Here is a 20,221-nt window from a genome sequence, read left to right as displayed (position 1 = left end):
AAAATCAGATTGATTATATTCTTTGCAGCCAAAGATGGATAAACTACACACAGTCAGCAAAAACAAGACCAGGAGCTGATGGTGACTCAGATCATGAACTCCTTATTGCCAAATTCAGACTTAAATTGAAGAAAGTAGGGAAAACCACTAGACCATTCAGTATGACCTAAATCAAATCTCTTATGATTATATAGTGGAAGTGACAAACAGATTTAAGGGATTAGATCTGACAGATAGAGTGCCTGAAGAACTATGGATGAAGGTTCGTGACATTGTACTGTAGGCAGTGATCAAGACCATCCCCAAGAAAAAGAAATGCAAAAAGGCAAAATGGTTGTCTAAGGAGGCCTTACAAATAGCTGAGAAAAGAAGAGAAGCTAAAGGCAAAGGAGAAAAAGATATACTCATTTGAATGCAGAGTTCCAAAGACTAGCAAGGAGAGATAAGAAAGCCTTCCTCAGTGACCAATGCAAAGAAATAAGGAAAACAATAGAATGAGAAAGACCAGAGATCTCTTCAAGAAAATTAGAGACACCAAGGAACATTTCATGCAAAGATGGGCTCAATACAGGACAGAAATGGTATGGACCTAACAGAAGCAGATGATGCTAAGAAGAGGTGGCAAAAATACACAGAATGATACAAAAAAGATCTTCATGATCCAGATAACCATGATGGTGTGATCAGTCACCTAGAGCCAGACATCCTGGAATGTGAACTCAAGTGGGCCTTAGGAAGCATCACTACGAACAAAGTTAGTGGAGGTGATGGAATTCTACTGGAGCTATTTCATATCCTAAAAGATGATGCTGTGAAAGTTCTGCACTCAATATGCCAGCAAATTTGGAAACCTCAGCAGTGGTCACAGGACTGGAAAAGGTCAGTTTTCATTCCAATCCCAAAGAAAGGCAAAGACAAAGAATGCTCAAACTACTGCACAATTGCACTCATATCACACACTACTAAAGTAATGCTCAAAATTCTTTAAGCCAGGCTTCAACAGTACGTGAACTGTGAACTTCCAGATGTTTAAGCTGGATTTAGAAAAGGCAGAGGAACCAGAGATCAAATTGCCAACATCTGTTGGATCATTGAGAAAGCAAGAGAATTCCAGAGAAACATCTACTTCTGCTTTATTGACTATGCCAAAGCCTTTGTGTGGATCACAACAAACTATAGTAAATTTTTCAAGAGATGGGAATACCAGACCACCTTACCTGCCTCTTGAGAAATCTGTATGCAGGTCAAGAAGCAACAGGTAAAACTTGACATGGAACAACAGACTGGTTCCAAATCGGGAAAGGAGTACATCAAGGCTATATATTGTCACCCTGTTTATTTAACCTATATGCAGAGTACATCATGTGAAATGCCAGGCTGGATGAAGCACAAGCGGGAATCAAGATTGACAGGACAAATACCAATAACCTCAGATATGCAAATGACACCACCCTTATGGCCGAAAGCAAGGAGGAATGAGAGCCTCTAGACGAACGTGAAAGAGGAGAGTGAAAAAGCTGGCTTAAAACTCAACATTCTGAAAACTAAGATCATGGCTCCGGTCCCATCACTTCATGGCAAATAGATGGGGAAACAATGGAAACAGTGACAGACTATATTTTCTTGGGCTCCAAAATCACTGCAGATGGTGACTGCAGACATAAAATTAAGACACTTGCTCCTTGGAAGAAAAGCTATGACAAACCTAGATAGCATATTAAAAAGCAGAGATATTACCTTGCCAGCAAAGGTCCATTTAGTCAAAGCTATGGTTTTTCCAGTAGTCATGGAGGGGTGTAAGAATTGGACCATAAAGAAAACTGAGCACCAAAGAAGTGATGCTTTTGAACTGTGGTGTTGGAGAAGACTCTTGAGAGTCCCTTGGACTATAAGAAAATCAAACCAGTCAATCATAAGGAAACCAATTCTGAATATTCATTGAAAGGACTGATGCTGAAGCTGCAGTATTGTGGCCACCTCATGCAAAGAACTAAGTCATTGAAAAAGACCCTGATGCTGGCAAAAATTGAGGGCAGGAGGAGAAGGGGACGACAGAGGATGAGATGGTTGGATGGCATCACTGACTCAATGGACATGAGTTTGAGTAAGCTCTGAGAGTTGGTGATGGACAGGGAAGGCTGGTGTGCTGTAGTCCATAGGGTTGCAATGAGTTGGACACAATTGAGCAACTGAACTGAACTGAAAATGTTCTCAGAGAGCCAGGTCTTTCTCTCTTTCCTTAACCCAGCCATCCTTAACATGTGCTTGTTCCTTTGTAGTTACAAGATGGTTGCTCAAGCTCCACTATTGCTTTTGAGATCCAATTGTAAAGGAAAATAAAAGGCAAGATCAGCTAAATTGGCCTTCCATTTTAAGAAAGTATTCTCAGAAATCTCATCCAACAACTTCCACTTAGATTTCATTGGCCAAGACTGCATAGTATGGTCACATCCTTCATCTGCAAGAAGTGCTGGGAGGTGTAGTTTTAAGCCAGGCACACTTATACAGTCATCAAAAATAGTGTTCTTTCCTTATGATTAGGGAGAATCCCTATCAGGAAAGCCTCTTAGTTTCACCCACCATTCCTGTTTTATAAATAGGCATCCTTCAGCTTTATTGAACTAGCAAGCACTGCTCCCCTACCACCTCCAACACACACGTGTGCACACACACACTAAAGCAGCATTGCTTTTCTGCAAACTGTGGGCCTCTGAACTGTGTAAAAGATGAGGGTGGGAAGAACACAAGTATCACATTAGTGTTTTACTACTGAGACTGAACTTAAAATTTTATCATAAGATTTTGTGTGTTATTTTTATTCTGGAATATGTTACCATATTCGGGTTCAACATAAATCTCAGGAGCACTATCGTGGAACAGCTCGTTATTCTTTAGGATCCCAGATCCATATTAACTAGCAGTATACTTTGGGCAAGACACTCAATCTCTCTATGCCTTGGTTTCCTAATTTGTAAACTGTTGATAGTACTTTTTATGGGAAAGGTGATCAGATAATGTATGTCCCAACTTGAAAAATTTATATTCTGGAGTGAGTGAAGTTGCTCAGTTGTGTCCGACTCTGAGGTATCATGGACTGTAGCCTACCAGGCTTCTCCATCCATGGAATTTTCCAGACAAGAGTACTGGAGTGGGTTGCCATTTCCTTCTCCAGAGGGTCTTCCTAACCCAGGGATTGAACCCTGTTCTCCCACATTGTAGGCAGATGCTTTACCGTCTGAGCCTCCAGGGAAGCCCCATATTGGAAGGGGGGTAGTATTATTAATTATGCTTGTACAAGTGGCACAAACAAGGAGCACTCCAGGCAGGCTGACTATGGTCATCCTATTTTTAAATGCAGGCACGAGCATGCATGCTCAGCTGCTTAGTTGTGTCGGACTCTTTGAGACCCCATGGACTGTAGCCTGCTATGCTTCTCTGTCCATGGAATTTTCCAGGCAAGAGTACTGGAGCTGATTGCCATTTCCTACTGCATCGGATCTTCCCTGCCAAGGGACTGAACCCGTCTCTTGCATTGGCAGGTGGATTCTTTACCACTGTGCCCCTTAGATGCAGTTGAGAGAATTAAATGAGAAAATAAATATAAAGCACTTAGCACAAAGCCTGACACACAGTAAATATTCAGGAGATACTAGCCAATATTTGATTTTACTATTGAATTGAAAAGTTTTATTGTTTTGGCTTTGCTTTTCTCTAACAATACTAAGCTTGATATTCTTTATGATGAAGGATGAAATAAAGAGAGGTTAACTTTTTCAAGACTGAGAAAAACCCAACTGAAAATTAAACATCCAACCTCTCTAAAGGAGGAGCAATGTTGAAAGACACTGCAGAAATTCTTAGTTACAAGGAAGATTCTGGAATTACAGTGCATGACCTGTCTGTGAACTGTTTGTACCATCAGAAGCATGAATGGAAGAACTGGAATTTTAATGATTTTATGTAACATTTCTCAAAGGTTTTGATCTGAAGATCCCTTTACACTTAAAAATTTTTTTGAGCACCACAAAAAAGCTTTAGTTTATATGAGTTATAGCTATTGCTATTAGAAATAAAAATGGAGGCAATTTAAAAATATTCATTTAGGGAATTCCCTGGCAGTACAGTGCTTAGGACTCCACACTTTCACTGTCAAGCGCCTTGACTGGACCCTTGGTCAGAGAACTAGGATCCCTCAAGCCACTCCATGTGGCCAAAAAAATTACTTTTTTCATTTAAGATGACTTCATCATATATTAAAACTAACATATTTAAATGAAAGAAACTATTTTTATAATAGAAAAACTGTTAGAGGGTTCATGTTTTACCTTTCTACGGATCTCTTTTTTGACTGGTTTAATAGGGTTCAATTTGTCGCAACATGTTATGGTAGAAAAGCATGAATAAGATACACTGTTGGAAAAGTGAGGGGGTATTTTAATAGCTTTTCTAGATAATTATGGTTATTCTTTGATACTACACCAAAACACAGTAGTTTCTTAAAGGTTTATTATAAATTGAAATCTGAAATCATATCAATTAACTTTTTGTTCTGTTACATTAAAGCTCATCAGTCTGTTCTGCACTTTGAATGAATCTTTAACTCGTGATTTTGTAACATCATCCATTATTCAGTTGGAAAATAGTTTCACTGAGTTGGGCAGATATTTCAAATGTTCACACATTTCAGAAACCTAATACTTAAGAACATTCTAGAAAACATATGACACACATTCTATTAGCCATCAGAATGATGGTATCATCACATGTCATGTTGCCTCTGGAAAACTCCATGGTGGATTTGTGAAAAAATAAGTATAATAAAGACAAATCATGTCTTATTATGAAAAGTTTTGATGGCATGATTCACTGAAAAAGTTTTAGTTTCAGGCCACACTTTAATAACAGTTGAAATGGTATGATATGAGCTATTAGATAAGGAAAACAATAAAAAAAAAGACTTACCACTTCCTTTTCTCTTTTAAAAACCAATAGACAATATGACATAACACACAAACAGTAAAAGGCTAAAATATAGCCTCAGGTGGCAATTGCAAGTCTCTTCACAATGAAGGTAAGTAGACAAGCTTGCAGAAACATATGACTTTTAATATAAAGGTCTTTCTCATTTTTGGGGAGTCTGAACCCTGTTAATCATTAGCATTTCAAAGCATGAGAGTAGCTCTCTCTGGGGACCTCAAAGTGCTTCACTTCTTGGTCTTCTCCCCATTTCCCCTCACCCCTACCCCTGCCTAAGATGGATCTTCGCAGAAACAAACAGGGTGGCAGAATAATACTAAAAACATTTTAGTACATGTTTTCTGTTTGCAACCTAGATTGGAAGCTACTCATTTTCTATGGAACAAGTTTTCTTTGCAAGTATAGAATAGAAGATGATATTCTTCAATGAAATTTGTTGCATGTGAGGAACTGCTAGATAAACCTGTTTTGCTCTCCTTGTTCTATTATTCCAGGGCTTTCAAAGTAGGATGATAGTGCAGGCTGATCCTAGTTTTTGGGAAAAGCTGCTTGCTAACTAGTTTAGGCTTCAGGAATACTGAATTCATTCAGCAATACTGCCAAGGAGAAACGTTTTTTAGGCGCCTTGCTCCTTACTATTCAGTTGCCCAATGCGCTTACCACATCCTTCTGGCTACATGGCAGGTCCTACTGTGTGGTCTCCTAGGAAATGAACCGATTTCAAGATTACCTACCCTTCAGCAAACACCTTTTGTACTTTCTTTTAGGCAAGTCTGATTTTATCTTAGATCAGTCCAGACTCAGATACAGTGTTAGTGTCAAATCAAAATTATTTACACTAAAGCATGAATGAAAGGCGGATATCAAGTGCTCAAGAACCAAGAACAAACTGATGGACTGAAACAAATAAACTTGGAAAGGGGTGACTACATGTGGCCACGACGCAGTACTCAGCTTTTCTTTGCAACCATAATAAAAGCCAGTTAAGATATAGCACAGGAAACTCTACTCAATACTCTGTAAACACCTGTGAGGAAAAAGAATTCTTAAAAAGAATGTATGTATGTATACCGGATTCACTTTGCGATACACCAGAAACTATCACAACAGTGTGAATCAACTGTATACTCCAATTAAAAAACCCCCCAAAACAGTAAGTCATTTAAGTTTTAATCTCATTGTCTTAAGTGCCCAGGCCATAAATGAAAGACAAGGCTGGTAATGCAATGAGACCTGAGATCACTAAATGGTTATGTTTTGCAGATCCACAGATTTAGATAGTTAAGGTGAAACAGGGTGAAGTGACAAGATGACAACTCTCATTTGAGCAGGGTGTTTTGACTTCAAGGCCGTTGGTAATGATTCTGAGACCCTCTGGACATTTCATTATTCCTCGTATTTTTTTTAACTTCAGCACTATGAAAATTCCACACTGATTTACAACTGTTTTTAGGTTAAGACGGGGCCTGGAACTTGGATGTACATGACACAGTTTAAGCTAATGCCACCTCCACCCTCTTTTGCAGGGCGCCCTCTCTTCCCTTCTCGCAGCGTTCCAACTCCCGGGCTTGGCTGAAGGTAGACGACGGGGTGACTACCCTGCCCCAAAAGCCATTAAGGGCGTATTCCTGAAACTTCAGATTCTCGCTCTTGCCATGACCTTTCAACAAGCAAGCGGTAGGGCGCCTGCGGTGATCCGGAGCCGGCAGTGCGCGCTGGATGCAAGCAACAGGCACGACAGACGTGCCATTACTGTGATTCTCCAGCGACAGCGGTAGGCGACACAGGAATCTTTCTTTAACCCTTCTTCACACAGAGTCCCACCCTCACCGGAAGTGAAGGCGTCCCTCTTCGTTACGTCACTTCCGGCCCGGAGCCAGCCGCTTGGCGGAAACGAGCACGTCCGTGCGCGGTAACTTTGTTCCCGCCTCCTTTGCCCCTGACGCCACTCACCTTCGGCTTTCTCGGAGCGCGACGTACGTGCGCGCTCCCGGCCTTGCGTCAGGGCCGAGGGGAAAGGCCGAAAGAGCGAGGCTGGAAGGAGGGGTTGCGGAGGTTAGGGCCCAACCAGCAAGTCCCGTCGTCCTTCCTCCTCCTGACGAAGAGCGGAGAGGGAAGGGGAGGAGCGAGCCAGGCCGGCCGCGCACTCCTGGAGCCTCCTCGTGGAGGGGGGCAGCGGAGGAAAAGGGCAGCACCGCCACCTCTGCTCGCGGCGGCGGAGGAAGAAGAAAGTCAGGGCCCCTACCCACCGCCACAGACTCAGAAACGCCCCCCCGCCCCCATCTCCCCGGAAACAGCCCCCCGGCCCAGCCCCGCACACTCGCTGCCCCAACCGTGAGCCGCAGCCGGGTCGCCCCCGCCTCGCCCCGCCCCGCCGCCTGTCCCTGCGGGCAGCAGAGTGCGCGAGGCCTTAGGCCAGGAGTTGTTGTCAGGCCCAGGCCACTTCCGAGGCGCCCGCCGTGTGTCGCCGCCACTACAGGAGGACGACGTCGACGCTGAGAAGGAGGAGGAGGCGGCGGAGGCGTGTTGTTGTCTCGCCCACTCCCCTCCCCTGAACTCGCACCCAACGTCAGGGCGCGATGAAGTGAAGCGGCGACGAAGGTGGTACTTCCGCGTTGCGCTGCCGGAGCCGAGAGCGCAGCCGAGGCCGCTCCCCCACCCCTGGGGGGCACTTGGAGGACTCCGGACTCCCCCGCAGGTCAGCGCCCGGCGCATCTGGTGTTTTTGCGGCTGAAGCTAGGACGACGAGAGCGATCGGGGGCTCCACCGCCGGGATTCCTGCTGCCCTCGGGCCCGGAGGCCGCTACGTACCCCACTGTGACCTGGAACCCAGGGACCCAAGTCCCGATCCGGATTATCGTGGCGCTTCTCCCGGACGGCCCTGGTGCTCGGTGTCCCTCCGCCGCTGCTGCCGCCGTTCCCGTTTCCGGCGGGGGAGATGGCCAGGATCTGACCCGGGAGGAGGCCGCACCCGCGCCGCGCTCTGCGGCGGGCTCTAGGCGATGCCGAGCAGCTCGGACACGGCGCTGGGGGGAGGCGGGGGCTTGAGCTGGGCGGAGAAGAAGTTGGAGGAACGCCGCAAACGGAGGCGATTCCTGTCCCCTCAGCAGCCGCCGCTGCTGTTGCCGCTCCTGCAGCCGCAGCTCCTGCAACCGCCGCCGCCCCCGCCGCCTCTGCTCTTCCTGGCTGCTCCCGGCACGGCCGCCGCCGCAGCCGCCGCCGCCGCGGCCTCCTCCTCTTGCTTCAGCCCGGGCCCCCCTCTGGAGGTCAAGCGGCTGGCGAGAGGCAAGAGGCGCGCAGGAGGGCGGCAGAAGCGGCGCCGCGGGCCCCGCGCCGGGCAGGAGGCGGAGAAGCGTCGGGTCTTCTCGCTGCCCCAGCCGCAGCAGGACGGCGGTGGCGGTGCTAGTAGCGGCGGGGGTGTGACCCCGCTGGTGGAGTACGAAGATGTAAGCTCCCAGTCCGAGCAGGGGCTGCTGCTGGGGGGGGCCAGCGCGGCAACGGCGGCGACGGCTGCCGGGGGAACGGGGGGCAGCGGCGGGAGTCCGGCCTCCTCCTCCGGCACCCAGCGTCGCGGGGAGGGGTCGGAGCGCAGGCCCCGCCGGGACCGCCGCAGCAGCAGCGGCCGCAGCAAGGATCGCCACCGCGAGCACCGGCGGCGGGACGGGCAGCGCGGCGGCGGCGAGGCCTCCAAGTCCCGCAGCCGCCACGGCCACGGCGGCGAGGAGCGGGCCGAGGCCGGCAAGAGCGGTAGCAGCAGCAGCAGCGGCGGCCGGCGGAAAAGCGCCTCGGCCACGTCCAGCAGCAGCAGCAGCCGCAAGGACCGAGACCCGAAGGCCCATCGGAGCCGGACTAAATCGTCCAAAGAACCGCCTTCGGCCTATAAGGAGCCGCCCAAGGCCTACCGGGAGGACAAGACCGAGCCCAAGGCCTACAGGCGGCGGCAGCGGTCCCTGAGCCCGCTGGGAGGCCGGGACGACAGCCCGGTGTCTCACCGGGCCTCGCAGGGCCTGCGGAACCGCAAGTCTCCCAGTCCGGCGGGAGGTGGCAGCAGCCCCTACTCGCGGCGGCTGGCCCGCTCCCCGAGCCCCTACAGCCGCCGCCGCTCCCCCAGCTACAGCCGCCACAGCTCCTACGAGCGCGGCGGCGACGTGTCCCCCAGCCCCTACAGCAGCAGCAGCTGGCGCCGCTCCCGGAGCCCCTACAGCCCGGTGATCAGGTGAGTTCGGCGTCCTGAGCGTCCGTCATGGGCTGGGCCGGCCAGAGCCCGGAGACTGGGCTGGAGGCGATGAGACTCCGCAAAATTCGGGTCCGCGGGCGGGGCGAAAAACCCTATCTCGATCGGGGCTTCCGGTGGGGAGGGGCGCTTTCGCGCGCCCGGGACCCCTGGTGGGGGGTTTGGAGGGGACAAAGCGACAGGTCCAGCAGACTTTCTCCTCGCTCTGGAAAGGAAGGGTTCTGGGGAGGAGTTCAAAGTTTTAAACTTGTTGCATTAATATATTAACAAATTTCTCTAAACTGCTCTTAGCTTTTACAGCCCAGTTGCTTTGGGTAAACCGAGAGGTGGTTGGATTTGTCACAATTTGAAAGCTCTCAGAAGATGTTTCATTGCTGGAGACGTAGGACTGGGTTGCGGCTTAGGGAGTAAATATTGTAAAGGAGAGTCGGCACCAGGTGCTGACGTCAAAGTTAGGTGTGGGTTGCGTATGTTGCATATGAGGAGTACAGCGATGGAAGAAGCAGCCTTTCTGTAAAGTTCGTTGTTTCAGTGTGTGAAACAGCTGAAGTGAAAGCTCATGGTTATAAATTCTGAAGATACTTATGTTCTTGTGTGGGCTAGTTTTTCACCTGACCTTCCAGTCCTGGTTTTAGAAAGAAAAAAATGGCGAGATTGTGGTTTCATTGTTTGTTTTGTGTGACACTCAGTTGCTGATAACGTCATTTAAATACAGTCTAGATGCTGTGATCCAGTATAGTGGCCGAGTGAATGACTTAGTACTGAACGTTTCTTACACTATTACACTATCTGTTATTTAAATTATTTACATTAAAGTTAACTGGACGTTTAAGTGTCAGGATTTTTGTTCAAGTATCTTTGGAAAGTATAATTTGATCTAGTGAAATTGGAGTAATTCTTTTATGCAGTTGTTATGCCTTACCTGTTATATAATACTGTTCTCCAAAAACAGCGTGTGCCTTGACATAAATTTATATGTTAAGCAAAATACATTGAAAGTAACTTTTGAGGATATTTCATGTTCTTAAATTCCCTTAGATGTGTAGGAATTCTAGGCTTTATAGTTTAGGGTATTTGAAAATGTTTGTCGTTTTCTTTTCTTTTTTTTAATCTGTTGGTCTTTTCAGTAATGCCAAGCAGCTGCTGAGCGTGGTTATGTTGAATACAATGTGTGTACCTGTAAAATTAGATCTTCTTGAAGCGTCAGCCTAGTGTTTGTAAAGATGTGATTCCAGTAGAGATGCGTTTGCCTTTAAACCAAAACAGCTGTATAAATCTCTTCATTCTTGTAGGGTTGCAGCACACTTATAGTGCTAGTTGATGTGTTAAGCAGAGAATATCAAGATTGAACACTCAATTTCACCATATCTAGCTTCTGTATCTTGTAAGAGTTTATATTTTACTTTAAATGAAATATGGTAGGTTTGCCAAATGTTTATATTTTTTGCAGGTAAATTTTTTTTTTGACTGATTAGGTCTAAGTTTCAGTGCTTTAGATAGATATTAAGTGTATGGTGCAGGTTTAAGAATGAATTTTGTGTTTATCAGACTTTTTAGTTGCTAGGTACTTCAGTGAGGTCCTTTATTATCTAATAGTGCTGTGTATTTTCTATTTATTACAGAGCAGCTTTATGTGTTGTTAGGGGTGTTATTTTATATTTAGCAAGTATTTATTGAGCCTGTATTATATGCCAGATAACTTTTAGGGACTGAAATATAGCAGTGAAGAAAGCCAAGTTTCTTCCCCTTTATGAGCCTGGCATTCTAGAGGATCATTCATACAGAATCTTTTCATGGTGTCTGTACTGATCACCCATGTTTATAAACAGCTGGATTTGGAAGAAGCTTTAGAATATATTGGCAACTTTCCTGACAGCTAGCCTTTTGACTGTGTGCATATATACATCTAGAGGTGGGAAGATGATATATTACTTTTGCGATAGCCTATTAGATTCGGAGCTTCTACTCCTGGTTTGCCCAGTTTCTTAGCAAGTCCCTGGGAGATTGCATTTCCTAAACTTTAACAGGGAAATACTTGTTTTTTTTGGATTATTTCAAGGATTAAATGAAAAATTTATGTTTTGTATGTATTTAAAATTGGTAAATTTTGCTGTATTTAAATTACATCTGAATAAAACATTTTCAAGGGGAAAAAGATTGTGTTTATAAAGTATAGAAATATTATAGACTATTGCAGAAATATAACATTGTAGAATATTTATAGAATAGCTTGAATTGTTGGAATTTTTCATATTGAAACCAGAAATCTGCCTCCACAAAACTTCTGCTCACTGCTTTGAGTTTAGCTTTTTGGAATGGTTCAGAGCAAGCATGTATGCTGCCTCTTCAAAATATAGACAGTTGTGTCTTCTGAGTTTTTTTTCCTGGGTCAAAAACCTAATTTTTCATACAGTTTTTAGATTTCACATTGTATTATGCCTAGTTTGTCAAATGTCCTACTTGAAAATAGGATTCAGAATATATAGTTAAAACAGTTGATTGAAAAGCTTAATTTTTAAATATAGCAAATGTGTTATTACTGTTTTGGAATAACTAATTGATCTCTTGTCCATGTTAATGCAGAAAGTTTTAAGTAATTATGGTAGATGGCCCACATTGTTTAATGAATAGACTGTTGGATTGTGAGCTCCATGAAGGCAATTAGCCTGTCTTGCCTACCATTGTATTCCTAGTGCTCAGCGTAATATCTGGCACCAGTAGACTTATTACTTGTTGAATGGGGACAGGAAGGGATGATGGAGTTTACTGAGCATATGAAATACTGTGGGCCTGAATACTTAAAAGAGTTTAATAGCAACTGTGTATTTTGCTATAGGAAATAGCAGAGTGATATTTTGTAGCACTCTTGGAGCTTATATATTAATGAATTGTCAGTGTAGATATTTTAAGGAAATACATGCACCTTTAAAATGGTATTGAAACCATGGAATAAAAGTTTTTCTCTGTATTCCTAGAATAAATCCTCTATTCCATTGACTTCTACTTTATGACTTCTACTTCCATTGACAACCTGCTCTTTGCCTCCATATGAATCTTTAGCCCCCTGCTGCTCATGCTTTTCATAAAGTCCTTTCTTTCTCTCCTTTATAACCAGGTTACGTATTTTCTTTGCTAGTTGACACTTGGGGTGTGAGAAGTCACTTAATTCTGCTGATTGGCCTTACAATAAATGTGCAAGTGAACTGAAGAGAGGGGCTGTGTAGAATGAGAGAGTGGTACTGACATTTAGGTTTTACTGAGTGTGGGGCATTGACCGGTACTTAACATACATTCACCTCCAAAACCCATGTTGTGGTTGGAACATTCTTGTTGATAGACTGGGAAATGGAACCTCTAAATAAAGTTAAGTGATTTGTTCCAAGGTCAGCTTGGATTCAAATGCTGAGCTGATCCTGAAGTATAAACTCTTGATAGATATTGTGCTGTAGGGGTTCAGGGGAGCTGACCACCTCACTTGGTGATCTGTTTTGCTAAAATTTACCCTGTTTGGTTACTTGTGTGTTAATTTCTGTTTTCTGACCATCTCCGCAGCATTTTGAGGATTTAAAAAAACTTTCAAAAAAACCCAGATTCTTCTAAAGGTCCTTCCAGGTAATTTTGTCTTTTAAATTGTAGGTTTTATGACTAGGAGGCTAAAAACATTTCTTGGAGGCACTAGTAATACTTAGTTATTGACGGTTGTTTTGCAATGGCATGATCTTGGTCTGAAGTCACTCAAGTCAGACCAGTTGCAATCAGTACAATAAATTGCTATATGTAATTGATTCCTTTTCCGAACCTGTGGAAGTTCCCTTCCACCAAGAAGCAGTAGAAGCCTCGATTATGGAATAATGAGACCCTGAGGATCTAAAGATAGGCATAAATTTAAATGAATTTAGTAGCGTTCCCTTGCATATGTTGTAGGGTACCTCTGTGGTGGATTATTTAGTGTTTTGCCCTAAAAACTAGTGCTCAAAAATAAATGAAGACATTCCAGAATTTTTAAAACAGTATTACTCATAAAATACTGATTTGATATGTACTTACTAGAAATGTCGTGAGTATCCATAGATGAATTGAATTCTTAGAATGCTTTTCAAAAGTGTTAAGAAGATAGGCTAGTTGAATAAATGCAGAAGCACTCAGAAGGGATGGAAATTTAGGTTAACTGTCTTAAATCTCTAAACCTGTAATCACTCCTTTCGTTCCAAGACGGCCTTGTGTTTTGCAACTTCTCTGACCAGACCTTACCTGACATTTATGTCGACTCATTCTGTATCACATTTTTAACACTGATATTATTGCCTTAGTTCAGGCCCTTGTTTGTGATCAGACTTCCTGTTATTCTTTTCTTCCCTGTTCATCCATTCTTTTCTTCCCAGTTCATTCTTTATCCAGGAGAGTTTTCTGAAAATTTTGGTGAGGTTGTGTCACTTCCATTAATTTAAGTCCACAGTTTCTAGTGCATTGTCAGTTAAGGCCTTTTATTATTTGGCCCTGTTCTCTCAGAGTTCTGCTTTTAGAGGCACTTCTATTTCTCTACATTTTTACTTTTGCCGTTCCTTTAGCTTGAAATCCCTTTCTTTCTCTTCTCTGCCTCCACCTTTGCAGCTCAAAATCCAGCTCAAATTCCACCATCCTGAGACCTTTCTCCATTCATCCAGAAAAAGTTAATTTCTTTTTTTTAATATCCTTAGAGCAGTTTGCTGTAGCTTTAATGTAGAGAAAGCTCTTAAAAATTTGTTTGTCTGACTACATTTCCCTACTAGATTGCAATCTCCTAGAAGACCAATTCCAAAATGTATTTATTAGTGGTTGAATTAATTTAAATATTTTTCTTCACAGATTAATGCAAATCAACTTTTGCACAGATGCCATTTGTATCTCTAAACTTACCTACTGTTTTGGTTCACATATACTCCAGGATGGGGGAAGTAATTGTTTTGATTTTTAAGTGAAGAATTTAAGAACCTCCCTCTTTTAGCTTCTACTTTATGGGAATGAGTCAAGGATACTGGGAGTCACTTTTAATGTGAATAGAATGAATTCAGAGACTTCCCTGGCAGTTCAGTGTATAGGGCTCTGTGCTTGGGGCTAGTGTTCAGATCCCTGGTTGGGGAACTAAGATTTCACATGCCAGGATGTGTGTGGGCCCTCCCCTACCCCCCGACAAAAGAATAAGTTCAGACTTAGTGTTTATATTTGCACTCTGTTGTGTGATCAAGATGATGATCTGTTTTTCTTGGTGAAAATTTTCTGAATAGACTTTTATGTCAAACTTTCATTTCCTAACTCTGAAAAATTAATAGCTATTTCTGAAAAACCAGTTGAAAATTAACGTTGCTTAATGTTTTTAAGGTCGTTTACTTTTTTTTTTAAACATATTCAGTGTTTTTATTTAATTTTTTTTTAGCAGACAATTTACATACCTCCCCACCCCTTCCTTTAAGTTAGTGTTGACAGCGTTCCATAATAAACTACTTAAAGAGAAGCTTTGGTCAAGAATGGAATGAAATTGCAAAACAAAACAAAACAACCCCCCAAACAAAACCCAAATCACCGTTGCTTTAAAAAAAACCCAACACTTTCACCAATTATATTCAAACAAAACACTCAACGAGGTTTGTGCCATGTGCGTCTTCAGTGTTTCGTGGCGGTGGTCTCCCCTCCCCGTGCGAATGGGAGCGCTGCCCGGTTGCAGCCGGTCCGCCCTCATGCTGGGTCTGGAGGCTCGCTCAGCTTCACATTATCCAAAGACCCTGGATGGAAGACTCTAAGGTCTTGAAATCCCAAATAGTCATGGCTCTGTCGATGCCGGTAGTGCAAAACTTGCGACAGTATTGCTTGTCCACCTCGTAAATAGACACTTGAGTAATGCTGTTCTGGTGCAGCGTCTCCAGGGCCGTGTTGCGGTCCTCGGTCGTGGCCAGCTTGTCCATGTTGCCGAAGTGCTCCATGACCGACAGGTTGCGCTGGATGCTCTGTTTGGGGATGTCCAGCTTGGAGACGAAGGTCAAGCAGCCGCGGTCGTCGTAGTTAAAGAGCATGGGGCAGCAATCATGGCCAGCAGCCACGACACTGTTCTCTGAGACAAACGACACACTCAGAAGGGGCAGGAACTCTGTCTTCAGAGTTGAGACCTGCACGCTTTTTGAGGCGTCGGCAACGGACACGGTGCTGTCGTGGCTGACCCAGGCCAGGCGGCTGCCGCTGGCTGAGAAGCTGACCCCGTGCACCCAGCCGCCGGTGCCGCTGTCCCCAAACTCGGACATCAGCAGACCGAAAGGCATCTTGCTGCCTCAGGGCGTGCTGGCTGGCTTCTCATCCATTTCTTTAATGTAGGTAGAAAACACTCTGCATTTGAAGTCACAGGATCCCGCGGCCAGCAAGACGTTGTTGGGATGCCAATCCAAGCTGAGGACCGTGGAGCGGATGGGCTTTTTAATGTGTTTGCTCACCCACCAGTCATTTTCGGATTCGAAGTAACAGACGGAGATGAGTCGTGCTCCGCTGCCCACGGCAGACTTGTTCTCTAGCGGGGACCACTTGACGAAAGTGGCCGCCCGGTTAGTTCTCAGGATCACCAGGGTTGGCTTCCAGACACCATCCTTCTGACTCCAGATGTAGGCGTTGCGGTCAGCCCCGCAAGTGACGATGCGGTCACTCTTGGGAGCCCAGTCCATACCTGTGATGTGTCCATTGTGTTCCTTGAGTTTATGGGCTTTCACACACTGGCCCCCGTTCTTCTTAAAGATGTGGACCTCGTGATTATTGGGGCTAAGGGCTATCTGGGTACGATCCCTGTTCCAGGCATGATAGGTGATTGGCTCCAGTAAAAACTGATGCAGGGACATTATTTAGTGTTTTCAAAGGATAGAAAGCTGGGATCTGGGCCATCCGGACGGGCTTGGAGCGTTGAATTCACGGACTCTGGTCAATCCCCGCAAACAGGCTCCGGTGGGCTGGTCATTTACATTTTTTATTTTGTATGCTTTCTGAATATCACAAGTTTTTGCTGTTATTTTTGTTTTTGGTTGACTTTGTTTCATATGTAGATATTTGTAAACTTTAAACTGGATGTTGGAAGCAAAAGTATTTGCTAGAAAAATCAGTTCTTGTTTAGTTGCTCAGTCATGTCCATCTCTTTGCTACCTTTGCTGGACTGCAGCACACCATGCTTACCTGTCCTTTACCAACTTCTGGAGCTTGCTCAAACTCATGTCCATTGAGTCTGTGGTGTCATCCAACCATCTCATCCTCAGTCCCCTTCTCCTCCTGCCTTCAATCTTTCCTAGCAACAGGGTCTTTTCCAATGCATTGACTCTTCACATCAGGTGGTCAAAGTATTGGAGCTTCAGCATCAGTCCTTCCAATGAATATTCAGGACTGATTTCCTTTAGGATTGACTGGTTTGATCTCCTTGCAGTCGGAAGGACTCTCAAGAGTCTTCTCTAGCCTCACAGTTCAAAGGCATCATTTCTTTGGCATTCAGTCTTTTTTATTGTCCATCTCACATCTGTACATGACTACTGGAAAAACCATCGCTTTGACTAGATGGACCTTTGTTGGCAAAGTAATGTTTCTGCTTTTTAATATGCTGTCTAGGTTTGTCACTGTTTTTCTTTCAAGGAGCAAGTGCCTTAATTTCATGGCTGCAGTTACTGTCCACAGTGATTTTGGAGCCCAAGAAAATAAAGTCTGTCACTGTTTCCCCATCTATTTGCCACGAAGTTATGGGACCAGATGCCATGATCTTCATTGTTTGAATGTTGAGTTTTAAGCAGCTTCCTCTTTCACCTTCATCAAGAAGCTCTTTAACTCCTCTTCTGGAAAAGGTCACTTTTCATTCCAGTCCGAAAGAAGGCAGTGCCAAAGAATGTTCAAACTCCTGCACAGTTGCACTCATGTCACACGCTAGCAAAATATTGCTCAAAATCCTTCAAGGTAGGCTGCAATAGTATAGGAACCCGAGAACTTCCAGATGTAGAAGCTGGATTTAGAGAAGGCAGAGGAACCAGAAATCAGATTGCCAACATCTGTTGGATCATAGAAAAAGCTAGAAAAATCAGAGGTATTATTCACAGTGATTTTTGTTCCATGAATTTCTACACATGCAAATTATGGAATCTAGTGTTCTTAATGTATTTGGAAAATAAATGTAGGTTAGAGGATCAAAGTCTAGGCTAAAAATTGGAATTTACATAAATGGAAATGAAAAAGGTAGTGAGAGGAACTGAAAACTGAAAGTAGTTAATGGGCTGCGTGCCTCCCCTTTTCTGTTTCTGCATTTTCATTGCATAGGGAAACTTTCACTGAGGCATTTTATTGACACTTCAAACTTTGTCCACTGTTTAATTAATTATTTCACTTCTCTTGGAGTCATTTCTTTTTCTGATATTGCTCTTTATTATTTTTTATATATCCTCAAAGAGTAATAGAGGCTTATGTAGACATTTTGGTAGTACAGAGAAGTATAGTGTTTAAAAGTCCCTTTGAATCCACCTACCTGAGATCACTCTATGACATTTTGATGAACATTTTGCTAGACTTCTGTGCATAAATTTGTAAGGACATAAAATTTTACATAACATACTATAAATCTATTTTGTATCCTGTACGCCATATGTATTTTTATATTGACTTCTAGTATTCTGTTATATGAATATATCGTAACTTGTTTGTCCAAGTCCATTTTGCTAGATTCTTAGTTTTTTGTTTTTTTTCCCTATGATCGTGGATGTATCACAAAATTTTTGTGTACATTTGTTCATAATTTCTCCTAGATTGGATTTCCTAGGGATAAAATTACTGGGGTCAATTTATAGGCTTATAAGCTTGATACACTATCATATTGACCTTTAGAAGACTTTTATCAATTTATATTTCCCAATGATGCGAGAGTGCCTGTTTCTTTTGTATACCATCACTTGGAATTGTCAGATGTCCCACTATTTTTTTTTTTCATTTGTGTTTCTTTAATATCTAGTAAAGATGCCTTTATTTTCATTCATGTATTGAATGTTCTAATTTCTTGATTCATTTTTCTGATTTTTCTAATTTATAAGAGCTCTCTATATTAGATTCTAAGTGTTTTCTGTGGTACTAATATTTTTGTGAGTCTTTTAACCTTCATTATATAGCTTTTAGTTTTAATAAGTTTCTGATTTGTGTGTGCATACATGTTTTAAGTGGCATTAGTTTCTCTCAAACATCCTGTGGGAAGACCTTAGTAGTACTTAACTCCTCTCTTTGCCGAACTGTGACGAATCACTTGTTCTCATTGGTTCTTCTGTGATGGTCTTTGTGTGGTGTGCTCAGTCACCTCAGGTGTGTCTACCTCTTTGACCCTATGGGCTGTCACCTGCCAGTCTCCTCTGTCCATGGGATTCTCTAGGCAACAATACTGGAGTGGGTTGCTATGTCTTTCTCCAGGAGATCTTACCGACTTGGGGATTGAACCTGCGTCTGCCTGGTCTCCTGCATTGCAGATGAATTCTTTACCCGCTGAGCTACCTGGGAAGTCACCTGAGAAGTAATGATCTTTAGTATGCTCTTACTTAGTTTGAAACTCTTTAGCTCATGTCCCTATTGTTGATTCTGCTTGCTTTTGGGCTTTACATTTTTGAGTCCCTCCTGTTTTCTGCATTCAAATTAATCTTAAAATACCACTTTGAATCTGTCATTTATCTATAAAACATGTTTACAGAGTCAAATTCTTGAATTGGGTATAATTGGGTATTTAAGATTCTTCATTGTAGACAGATCCAAAATAGCCTTATTTTTCACTGTATATACTGATGACAATACAAATTGCACTCCTTACTATTTTAAAAATACGAAGTTGTAAGCTCCTATACCTTGCTTTATGTTGTACTTTTCCTTGGCCAGTCCTGCTTGTCCATTCTTTCAACCATAGTTTGGGTGTCATCTTCTCTATGAAGCCTTCATTAATCTCATCCCAAAATGCTTTGTCTTAATGCTTTTTTCTCTGAGATCACTTTTATGTATACTTACTACAACCAGGCTTACATTAAATAAAATTCTCCCACCTAACCCCAGGTATATTGGACATGTTTTATTTATTCATTTTTTAAAATTCAGTTTTATTGAAGTATAACTTTACATATAGTATAATTCACCAGTTTTAAGTGTATAGTTAAATGGGTTTTGGCAAATATATATATATATACACACACACACCTGTGTAATAGTCATCACAATCATGATAGCTGGAACATTCCTGTTGCCTCAGAAAGTTCCCTGTGCCTCTTTGCGATCCATCCTCTGCTTCTGCCTGTGGTCCTTGGCAACCACTAATTTACTTTCTGTCACATTAGTTTTACCTTTCTTGATGTCATATAAATGGAATTATATGGTATGTAATTTTTGATGTCTGTCTTTTACTTAGCACGCTTTTGAGATTCACTGATGTTATTGTATGTTCTAGTGGTCTGTTCCTTTTTGTTGCTGAGTAATAGTCCGCATACGAATATACCACAGTTTGCTCATCCTGCTACCCAGTTGATAAACTATTGAATTGTTTCCAGTTTGGGGCTGTTGTGAACAAAGCTGCTGTGAACATTTGAACATACTTTTTTTTTTTTTGGTGAGCAAATTAAGGGTGGGATTGTTGTGTTGTATGGTTAAGTGAATGTTTGACTTGATAAGAAAATGCCAGCCTGTTTTCCAAAATGGCTGTACTATTTTGCATTCTAGTTGGCCATGTTTGAGCATTCCAGGTACTTTGCATTCTTACCGAGACTTCAGCTTTTGTCTTTGATTTTAGCTGTTCTAGTTGATACATAGTGGTGTATCATTGTGGTTTTATTTACAGTTTCCATAATGACTAGTAATGTTGAGCTTCTTTCTAGTTGCTCTTCGTGTCTTCCGTGAAGTGTCTTAAAATGTTTTGTCCATATTCTTTGTGAATTGAATTGCTTGTCTTATTGAGTTGTGTGAGTTCTGTACATATCCTGGGTACAAACTCTTTATCAGATAACGTTTCTCATA

The 20,221-nt window shown here is 43.1% G+C and overlaps 1 protein-coding gene and 1 pseudogene across 2 annotated transcripts in view; one reads left to right on the top strand and one right to left on the bottom strand.

Moving 5' to 3' along the window:
- Nucleotides 1–7,392: 7,392 nt before the first annotated feature.
- Nucleotides 7,393–20,221, top strand: part of CDK13 (cyclin dependent kinase 13) — a 129,320-nt gene continuing 116,491 nt past the window's right edge. For both annotated transcript variants that reach the window (XM_052638340.1, XM_052638339.1), the window contains exon 1: nt 7,393–9,193. In XM_052638340.1, the coding sequence (XP_052494300.1) occupies nt 7,980–9,193 (1,214 nt within the window). In that variant the 5' untranslated portion in view covers nt 7,393–7,979. The remainder of the gene's footprint in view (nt 9,194–20,221) is intronic.
- Nucleotides 14,953–16,123, bottom strand: LOC128046211 (actin-related protein 2/3 complex subunit 1A-like; annotated as a pseudogene).

The sequence above is a fragment of the Budorcas taxicolor genome, chromosome 4 (assembly GCF_023091745.1).
Source record: "Budorcas taxicolor isolate Tak-1 chromosome 4, Takin1.1, whole genome shotgun sequence".
In the NCBI taxonomy this organism is placed as follows: Eukaryota; Metazoa; Chordata; class Mammalia; order Artiodactyla; family Bovidae; genus Budorcas; species Budorcas taxicolor.
This window is presented reverse-complemented; position numbering and strand designations above follow the sequence as displayed.